This window comes from Balaenoptera ricei, chromosome 15 (genome assembly GCF_028023285.1).
Source record: "Balaenoptera ricei isolate mBalRic1 chromosome 15, mBalRic1.hap2, whole genome shotgun sequence".
Taxonomy (NCBI): Eukaryota; Metazoa; Chordata; class Mammalia; order Artiodactyla; family Balaenopteridae; genus Balaenoptera; species Balaenoptera ricei.
The window spans coordinates 80,858,058-80,868,685 of NC_082653.1; the positions used below are offsets into that span (position 1 = coordinate 80,858,058).

Here is a 10,628-nt window from a genome sequence, read left to right on the forward strand (position 1 = left end):
ACATCTCAAGACAATGGAGAGGCACACTCGAGTGTGGGTGTGGCTGGAGTGGCAATGACCACAGGCTAAGCAGAATCTGAGTGTGCTGCACTGAGGTCTAGGGTTTGAGGGCAGCTACAGCATCCGTGTCCCTCTGCCCCGACTCCCTGAATTCTTCAGCATTTTCATTCCTTTCACTCCTCCAGCCCTCATCCCTCCAATGACACAGTGGGTCACAGAGAGCTCCCTGACACATGGAGACAAAACCAATACTGCCAAGAGCTGATGGAGTTTGGAGCTTAAGTGTCTGCCTCACTCTTTGGCTGGCAGCCAGGACTTGGGTTTGGAGCCTGTGGGAGGCAGAATAATTCCCGCCCCGCCCCCCCCCCCCCAAGAGGTCCAAGTCCTAATCCCTGGAGCTGGTGAAAATGCTCCTTTACGTAGCTAAAAAGATTTTGCAGACACGGTTAAATTAAGGACCTTGAGACGGGGAGATTATCCTGGATTATCCAGGTGGGCCTAATATAATAACAAAGGGCCTTCGAGGATGGAAGAGGGAGGTGGAAGAATCAGAAAAAGAGATGAGATGATGGACTCTGGGGTCAGAGTGATGCAGTGCTGGCTGGAACGAGGTTGTGAGCAGGCATGGAATGCAGGCAGCCTCTAGAAGCTGGAAAAGGTAAAGGAAAAGGATTCCCCACTGGATCCCCTAGAAAGAATATTGCCCTGCCAACACCTTGAATTGAGCCCAGGGAAACCCATTTCAGACTTGTGACCTCGTGAACTGTAAGATAATAAATTTGTTGTTTTAAGCCACTAAATTTATCCTAATTTGTTACGGCAGGGATAGGAAACTCATACAGAGCCTGCAGGCTGATGTGGAGGGCGGGGGTTTGACGTCAGACAGTTGCTACTGGCGAGTCAGTCACCGTGGGGCTGAGAGAGGCTCTGGCAGGATCCCTCACTTCTCTCTGGCCCTGGGGCGCCAGGTGAGGTACCTCAAGAGCAGCCCCTGGGGAAGCCCCAATGCTGCTTTACTCTCCTTCATCATCCTTTCTGCCTCCTCTCAATTTTTTCTCTTCTACTGACTCTTGCTATGTGCCTTTGAGCAGACCCCTTCCTTTAGGATTCTGTGTATGTAAAAGGAAAATGGGGATGGGCTAGGGGACCCTCTAGGGGCCTTCCTGGCCTGACACTGTGAGTCAGCATCTCCAGGATGTGATGGTCCTGCTGAAAGCTCTCTGATGATGCTCTCGAACTGCCCTCCACCCCCAGGCAGGTTTCCTCCGGAGAGTCCTAACCAGAGTCTTCCCTGCTGCCACAAACAACGCACTTATGCCCAAACACTGACCTCGGTTAAAAGACAGGGGGGACAATGCTTTATTGACTTGGCACCTATGAACGGGTGGCTACAGGCCCCCAGGGTTCTTTGCTCCTGCAAAGTGGAGGCTCTGTGGTGGGAGCAGCATAAATCGAGTTGCTGGTTCCAGCTGCAGGGAGGGGCCCCTGTCCCTGCTTTGGCCCCTCCAGTCCTCTTGTCCAGCCAAGCACCATCTGAGTCCAGGCCCTCACAGAGCAGGCCAGGGCAACGACCCAGGTTCTTCTGCAGCCCCAGGCCAGTCTAAGGTAAGAGCTGTAGGCCTCTCCTGCCTTCCCGTCTTCTTGAGGATCCCAAGATGGGTAGGGGGAAGGGAGATACCCCATTTACAGAGAGCACCTGAACCTCCTGGACCAGGGTTAAGGAAGGCTGGGTTAAGGGTACTGTAACAGGAGTCCCACCAAAGAGCAAAGTTAGGAGTTCTTCCCTTCCCACCATTTTCTGTTTTAGCTGAGCAGAAAGTAGGAGTTTTCATTGAACTGGGCCCACAGTAGGTGATGACAGGTGAGGTCACACACTAAGTTGATGGGATAGAGCCAGGCTCCCTCAGGCAGGACCACACCATCTGGGCAGGCTCTCTCCCAGGCAAGGGGAGGGAAGGGCAGAGTGAACTGCAGTTGTCACAGGAGGAGGACTTCCTGGAGGAAGAGGGGCAGGCCACAGTAGGCTCCCAGAAGAGGTGGTCTGCAGAGTGGGCTGGGTCATGATGGCTGGCACAGGACACTGGCATCCTCACTGTGGTCACAGTTGTGGGCATCCCAGCGGATGTGAGAGCACAGCAGCAGGGCACTCTCGTCTCCACGGCACTTGACATTGTCCAGGAGGATAGGGCCTTGGCCTGGGCCAAAGTGGGCCTCACCAGGGGCTGCCAGGGCCTGGCCACAGCCCAGCTGGTGACACAGGACGCCGGCTGCCCGCAGGTCCCAAGCATCATCGCAAACAGTGCCCCACTGCTGCCCTAGGAAGAGCTCTACACGGCCCTCGCATCGGTGGGCTCCGTTGGCCAGACGTAAGTGCCCTGTGGGGAGACAAGGTCTGGGGCTGGAAGGGGCTGGCCCAGGCCAGGCCACTCCCAAGCTAGGCCAGGTAAGGGGTAGTTACAGGAGGCAAAGGGTGGTGGTTTGGGACACAGCACTGCCCTGGGAACCACTGGACGAAGGCAGACAAATGAGATTAAAATAAGAAGGGCATCGGTCCAGACTGCATCTCAAGATCAGAAGAATGTGTACAAGCCTTTGTGGGGTGCTCTTTGCATGCTGGGAGCTTCATGTCTGCTCTCTCCTTAGTTCTCTGTTCACAATCCCAATACCTCAGACCCAGGGCTGCTCTCTATCATCATCATCTCCCCTCCTCCCTGGACTCCCCAGACTAAAGCCTGAATTCTTTCATTGCTCTCCTGAGGACAGGAGCCCATCCCTTTATTTTGGTCCCAACTCTAGAAATCTCTAGATGACTCTAGCTTAAAACCCACCTCCCTCTTTCTGGACATCATGCCTCTATTAATGAGGCCTGAGACTCTCGCAGAAGGACAAAGGCTCCAGGACCTGGTGCAAATCTGCTGTGTAACCCCGGGCTGTGACCTCCTTCCAAATCTGGTCCTTCGTATCCTGATGCCTCCACTTCACTCTTAGGGACGGTGGACACCTACCGTCCCTGGGTCGAGGAGTGGGCACCTGGGTGGTCTCAGCACCATCCTGCTGGACTAGCTCCTCTGGGCCTGGCTCAGCAAGGACAAAGAAACAGGTGGCTGTCACACTGGGGAACAAGTCCCTTGATGCCAGGTCACCTCTTACCCTCCAAGGGAGGACTGATTTAGGGTCAGAAAGGACTTAATAGGTTCCCGCTCCTTGGTACAGAAACGTGGATTGTGTTTCTTTCACCCTGGGGCCCAAAGCAGAACCCTTTGTGGCCAAGGCTACCAGGGCACCAAACAAGGGCGAAAATACCGATTCCCAAAGCAATCAGTAAAGAGACGCATTTTTAAATGTGTCAGACTCTGCAAACACCCCTTTTCCATTGACTCCTCCCAAGGGTCAAACGCTTGCTCCCCGAAAGCTGATCAACTCTCCCTGCTAACCAGAGTTTTTCGGGTCCTTTACGCAGCAGAACAAAACCTCCCCGGCCACGTCTGGTACAGGTTCTTCCACACTTTACCCCCGGCCTTCGGCCTCTCAGCTCGGGCCCCGCCCCTCACTGCCGCAGATGGCGCTCCCTTCCCGGCCCCGCTCATGCCGCGCAGCCGCAGAGCGCGCCGACGGTGGGCTCCGCCTCTGTCTGCGGAGTGTGAGTCCTCTCCCGCTGCGCTCACGCCGCAGCGCCTCGGCGAACTCTGACGCGCGGCCCCGCCCATTTCCCAACAGACCCCGCCCCCCTGCGCTGCAGAGCGTGCCTGCGCGAGGCCCCGCCCGTTCCCCAGAGCCTGCCTCATCCCGCCCGCGCCGCAGTACGCGCCTGCGCCGGTCCCGCCCATCTCACAGCGGGCCCCGCCCTGCCGCAGTAAGCGCCTGCGCGCGGCACTCCCCCCCCCCCCCCCCATTCCTCAGATGGCGCTTTGCCCCGCCCGTGTCGCTGTGCATACGTGGTCCTACAGCGGCCTCACCTGAGCAGAGCGCGCCCGCATCCTCGTGGTGGCCGCAGTTGTGCTGGCCCCAGCCCAAGTGGAAGCAGTCACTCAGGCGGGCCTCCGTGCCGGCGCAACCCACGTTGTCCAGCAGCACGGGGCCGCGGCCGTAGCCGAAGTGGCCGAGGCCCGTGGCGCCCAGCGCCGGCCCGCAGCCCGCCTCGCGGCAGGCCACGCGCGCGTCCGCGAAGTCCCAGTCATCGTCGCACACGGTGCCCCAGCCCCCGGCGTATAGCACCTCCACGCGGCCGCGGCACGGGCTCGGGCCGCCCACCAGCCGCAGCCGCCCGCCTGCGGGGCGCACAGGCCCGCGGCCAGAGGGGCTGGGCTGGGGCCACCGGCTCCCGGGCAGAGCCCCGGCCCCACCCTCTTCCACCCACAACGGAACCCTGGCCCTGCCACTTACTTTTCTTCCCCGCCGCCCAGGCCGCTGTGGTGAACAGTGCCGGCTCCCTGGAAGGCAGGGCACCAACTCCTGTAGCTGCAGAGACAGGGTATCTAGAGCATTTGAAGGGGACAGAGAGGGCTTCTGGCCTGCAGCAGGGCACAGGGCGCGCCTACTGAGATGCCCCAACTCTTACCACACCTGCACCCCACTCAGCCTCAATCCTAGAGTCACCATGTTGTACGCTGTGGTGGGGTCCTCAGGAAGCTTGAAGGGAATGAACCAAATCCTACTTCCAGGCATTATCCTAATTTCAATCCCAATGATAGGTCCAGCCCTAATTGCAAATCTACTTCTACCCTTCATTCAAGTTATATCTCACTTCTCGAAAGGCCTCTCAATTTCCAACCTCGGCCCCAACCCAAATTTTATTTCAGAGCTTTGAAAAAGTGCCTCGTCCCAGCCTGCTGAACTTTTCAGAGCCCTGGATTTCACCCTTGCTCCAGCTGCCCATCTGTTCTCTCACCCACCTCTTTACCGTCTGGCCAAAAGCCCTGGCCTGCTAGCCCGGGCCCGCTCCCCCTGGGTCCAGAACAGTCTTCCCAATTCCCAGCCCTACACACCTACCATTGCCCCTACCATTCCAGCCTGGTGGGCTGGGCTCCTTACCCTCTGGCTCTGTGTGCCACGCCCAGTCCGCTCTTGTGCCCGATGGTGGCAGTGCCGTGAGAGTCAGGTGCCCCAGGACTAGAGTAGGAGTCAGAGAAGGGAGTAGGGTCAGAGGCCAAGGTTCTGGTTCCTGATCAGCCTTGGGCTCTCGGAGAGGATGGGAGGGTCTCCCTGGAGAAGACAACAGATTTTACTTTCAGAGCTGGGGGCTCAGTCCCAACTGGGGTACAAGGAAGTCTGCCCCACTTTGCCAGTTCTTGTAATTTATTTGTGCTGCCTAGGTGTACACTTCACGGTTTATACAGGCTTTCACAGATGTGCTTTCATGTCTCTCCAATGTTCCCAGAAGCCCAATGTGTGTCCAAGATGGGGAGATAAAGAAGGCCTTGCCCACCAGGGAGGGCCATGCACAGTCCTGAGGGGCTTGCAGAACAAAACTCACTATCCCCATTTACAGATAAAATAATAAGACTAGAAAGGGCAAGGGGCATACCCAAGATCATGCAGCAAGGTTAGCTGAGGCTTTGCCAGGGCTCACTCTGCCTCATTGGGCCTCAGCTTTCCCATCTGTAAATTGGGAATGATGCCCCCTGGTTTGCTGTGAGGCATGGGCAAGCACTTTATATCTGGTAGAATGGAGTCCATTTGTGAAATGCCATTAACAGCCCTATTATTCCTAGTTGTTCAGAAAACCTCAGTATGGGAGAGGGACCAGGTGAGAGGAACTACTATTATAAGAGAATCAGGATTACAGATGGCTAGGAAATTCTGGGGACATACCTGGGTTTCAATGAGAGAATTCTGGAGTATCTCTGGAGCGATCCTAGAAGACTATTACTTTACTCTGAAGTATTCCATAAAGAGTACTTAGAAAGTGGTGGAAAATTCCGAAGGCATTTTTGGAGTACTGTTAGACAATTCTGGAGTATTGGTGGGGTAATACTGCAGTATTACATACCTGTGGAGTCTACTACGATTTTCGGAGGCACTTCTAGAGCAGTACTGAGAAATTAACACTAATTTGCGGGCCTTCTTGAAAGAGCTCAGGTTAACACCAAGACAGTCAACATCCCGGTGCCCTCCCAGGCCCCACTCCACCTCCTCCTGCTTCAGGACTCGGCCCCGCCCCGCCCCGCCCACAGGCCCCGCCCCCGAAGTCCGCACCTGCGCAGAGCGCGCCGGCGTCCTCGTGGTGGCCGCAGTTGTGCACCCCCCAGCCTAGGCTCAGGCAGGCTGCCAGACGGGTCTCGCCTCCTTCACAGTGCACGTTGTCCAGCAGGATGTGCCCCGTGCCGTAGCCGAAGAAGGCGTTGGTGGTGGCTGCCAGGGCCGCCCCGCAGCCTAGCTGGCGGCAGACCACGGTGGCGTCCGGCAGCCCCCAGTCATCGTCACACACGGTACCCCACAGGCCACCGTGCAGGATCTCCACTCGGCCCTGACACGGGCCCGCGCCCCCCACCAGGCGCACGCTGCCCTCACCTGGTAATGGGGGTGGAGGGACAAGGAGCATCTCCCACATGGCTTTGCTGCCCATTCCAACCCAAAGTTCTTCCTTATTGCCCCAGGCCCTCCGCATACCCACAGTGCATGGTATCACAGGACCTAAAACCTAGGAGGAGCTGCTCACCCACTTACCCCCAAAGCACTGCTTCCTCAGAGTCTAGATTGGGGGTGCTTTGTGGGATCTGAGGACAGAGCCCTCTGACTGTGTCATTTCCTGCCTAAAAGCAACCCTCCCTGCCCTTGTCAATCCATGCTCTGCTAACCATCTAGGATGTGCTGATTCCTCATTTATAACACTACAGCAGTGAAAGCCTTCTCATCTTTCCAGGTACAACACCAACAACTCTTCCTCCAGGAAACCCTCCCTGATTTCTGATGAATGGGATCCTCTTCCTCCTCCGGATTTTCTTGCCTTTTTATCTGTCATTCTTTAAGGGAACTTTTCATTTTGTTGTTCTACATCATTATCAGCATTTCTGTGTATATCGGACTCTCCCATTAGATTAAGCTTCAGCCCCCACCTCTCTTATTTTCTCCAACCTTGTGCTGACTATTTTTGTCATCCCACTAGAATGAATCTTCTTTCCCTATCCAGACGGTGAGTGGCCTGAGGGAGTGCAGGGGCAGGGCGGGATGAAGGAATGACCAAACTCACCCATCAGTAATCCCTCACTTCCCACTGCCTAGGGTAGGGTTTGGGATATTCCTCCCTGGATCCCTCTCCTAAGACCCAGGTGGTCCCCCACATTGCCTTTACTTACCTTTTCCATTCTGGGGAGTTGTAGGGGGTGCCCTACTGGTTAACACTTTCCTTGCTGGGGGCTGCGTGGGCAAGAATTCTGGGAAAGAAGCAGGGTGGAAGGGAGGAGGATATGGAGTTTTCTGTTCTCCATCCTCACAAACACAGGTATGTGAGGGGCAGGGCATGGACCCCTAAGGTACCTGCCCTCAGGGCCTCTGGCCACACAAAGGGTCAAAACTAGGAAATCTGGGGTATGAGAGGAGAAAGGGCCACCTGAGTCCTGAAAGCAGTAGGTTTAGAGGATTTCGTTTAGTTCTCAGTTCTTTTAGTTCTTAAAGCAGCATCACATCACTTGAGAATTTGTTAGAAATGCAAATTCTCAGGCTCCACCCCAGACCTGCAGAATCAGAAACTCTGGGATGGGGCCACCATCTGTGTTTTAATGAGCCCTCCAGCTGATTTTCTTGAAAACCAGAACTACTGCTCTCAAGGTCAAAGCCTCTCAGAGATTTGTTGCAGCTCTACACCAAGCGGGCCTTACTGCCAGCGTTGACCCCAATTGTCTGGTTTTAAAAATGAGAAGGGGGCTCTGCTGGGATAATCAAGGCCCTCCACGGAAGCAGTAATACTGGTTTTCAGCAGAGGTCATACAATGAGCCAGAGCACTGCTGGGGCCCAGGCTCCCGACAGCCAGGCTGGGGCACTTCGCCAGCACCATGCACTGCAGCTGCTGGCTTGGTCTTCTTCATTGGGACATTCTTACCGCTGGGAAGCCCTGCTGCCTGCCTGCCTGTCTGTCCTTCCGGATCGCAGACCGTCCTGCTCACCGTCACACAGGACAGCCACGTCCTCGAAGTGAAAGCAGTTGTGGACGCCCCAGCCTCGGCTGCCACACTCGCTCAACGCAGCTTCCTGCCCACGGCACTCCACGTTGTCCAGCAGGATGGGGCCTCGGCCCTGGCCGAAGGCAAGGGGCCGCGGCACGGGCAGAGCCAGGCCGCAGCCCAGCTGACGACACACCACATTGGCGTCCACCACGTCCCAGTCGTCGTCGCAGACGCTGCCCCAGGAGCCGCCATGCAGGACCTCCAGACGTCCCCGGCAGCGGCTCGGGCCCCCCACCAGCCTCAGCTCTGTGGAGAGGGTTAAGCTGGCACGGGGGGATCAGTGGGCCCAACCTAGAGGATGCCTCCGCCTTGCCCTGAAGCTGTGGGGGCCTTGGGATCAGGCCCTCCTGGGACTTACTTCTCCCTTTCTGTAAAATGGGGAGACTAGAGCAATCCCTTTGGGGGCCTCTAGAATAATGGAGGGCTGGTTAGTCATTATTCCCTGAGGTCTTCTGTCTGAGCATCTGAGTACCTCGCGAGCAGGGGGAAGGGCGGGGGGGAGGGGCAGGGGCACCTACCTGGAAAGGGCAGTGAGGTGGGCTGTAGGGCGCTGGCTGGAACAGAGTGAGGAAGAGCATTGGCCCCCTCAGCCCCCTCCCTTGGCTGCCTGGCCCTGGGAACACAGCCTCCCCTCCTCCCCCCATGTTCCTCACCATCATCCCCCTCCTCTTCACTACCCCTGCTTTTCCAAAGCCCCTGACTGCCCCAGTTGGTTTCCTTGCTTCATCCCTCGCCCATTGGTCCATGGGCTGCCCCAGAGTGATCTGCCTGAGACACAGATCAGCTTATCCCACTCCACTGCTGAATTCCCCAAAGACTCCCCTTTTCCTGCAGGAGTCCCAGAACCTAAGCTTTCTCTACAAAGTCTTCTAGGATCTTCTGATCAGCTTCTCCTTACTTCTTAGTCTCCCATCAGTCTTGTCTCCAGGTCTTTAACCCTGCAGTCTCCTCTGCTAGCCCTGCTCATTACAGCCCTGCGGATCGAGCCCCCTCCTATGGGAAGCCTTCCTGGAGCTCTCAGCTAGAAGTGCTCTCCTTTTCCTCTGAATACCTGGGCACCATATACATACCCTTTTCCAGGCCTTCTGCCCGGTGATGTGGCCATGTCTGTCTCATCTCGGTCTCCCCCAGAGCCCCCTGCCCAGAGCCTGTTACTCCCCAGATGCTCAGTAGCTCTGCCTTAAGTGTGTAAATTACCTTTGGGATTCAGTCTGATTTCCCCCCAAAGATTTACCTGTATAAGTCCTTCTGCTTCGGCTCTCACATATGTGTAGGTCAGGCACTGTGCTCACTGCTTTATGTGGCCTGACTCACTTACTCATTAGGACAACTTATGAGGCAGCTTGAATTTTGCAGAAGGGGAAACTTCAGGTTTAGTAAAGTTAGGTAACTTGCTCAAGGCCACTCCGCAAATAAAAGGTAGAGCTGGAATTCTAACCCGGACAGCCACACTCTTCTTCACCACACTATTCTGAGCATGTGGACTGAGAGGGAAACTGGCCTAGCATGGGAAATTGAATACCCATAATAGCCCCTCATTTGTGCACAGAGTTCTCAGACACATCCACATACCTTAGCTCAGAGAAAGAATCCTTACAACCTCTGAGGCATGTATTAGTGTACCCATTTTACAGATGAAGAAACTAAGAGCCAGTTTCTTCTTTCCTAAGTTAGGATAGTCCCTAGGCTGTTTGATTGCATCTGTTCCACCAGTTGGCTTTCCAACAGCCATTGGTGAGCCCGTGCCCTTTCCCTCCTTGCCTGTTTCCAATATCCTAACTGCCCATGCTCTGTGTACCTTGAGCCCTCACCTTTAGCACTGAGCCTTCCACTCCCCCAACTCAGACCTTAGCTTTCATCAAACCTGGGCAAATGTCAGAGCTGGAGAGAATGTTGGAAACCACCTCCTTTAGAGGCCACCTCCCACCGTAATTTTACAACTGGGAAAACTCAGAGCCAGAAAGGGGAAGTGCGGGGAGGGGAGCACTCACCCAGTGGCAAGAGGAGGAGGAAGGACAGGACAGGGGTGAGGGGGGAAGGGGCCGCGTTCCTGTCTCCAGGCCTCCATCCCCTGCTCTTCTCATCAGGCTGGGGACCAACTTGCATCTCTGTGTCCTTATGCGTCCAGCCAGTGGATGGCCTTTCCAAGGGTCCCATTAAGGGGTGGTGGAGAAGTCACAGCTGGAACTTCTGGAATTAAAGGTTCCCCTTCACTTCTTCCAGCTGGAAGGGCCCAGGTAGAGCTTCGGTGAGGGGTGGGGGCGTGACATTTCCACTTGGGTTTCGTATACTGCGTGGAGGCAGCAACTGGAGGATAAGGACAGAAACACAGATGGAAACTCCTCATGAGGACTTAGGTCCGGCTGGGGCAGAGGGTGTATGAAAGCAAGGGGTGGGAGGTGAGGTTGGAGGGTTGTCTGATCCCAAACCGAGACAGGTCTGCCGGGCTGTGCCAAAGGCTCAGA

The 10,628-nt window shown here is 56.0% G+C and overlaps 1 protein-coding gene across 1 annotated transcript; it reads right to left on the reverse strand.

Annotated features, from left to right (window-relative positions):
• Window positions 1–1,335: 1,335 nt before the first annotated feature.
• On the reverse strand, window positions 1,336–10,320 carry SSC4D (scavenger receptor cysteine rich family member with 4 domains). Its single transcript, XM_059896530.1, has 10 exons — window positions 10,155–10,320; window positions 8,682–8,717; window positions 8,104–8,409; window positions 7,296–7,373; window positions 6,196–6,510; window positions 5,032–5,109; window positions 4,384–4,458; window positions 3,957–4,268; window positions 3,006–3,074; window positions 1,336–2,375 (listed from the first exon to the last, which is right to left on the reverse strand). The coding sequence occupies exons 1-10, from the start codon at window positions 10,318–10,320 to the stop codon at window positions 2,059–2,061; spliced, it is 1,752 nt and encodes a 583-aa protein (XP_059752513.1). The 3' UTR covers window positions 1,336–2,058.
• Between the last annotated feature and the right edge of the window lie 308 nt (window positions 10,321–10,628).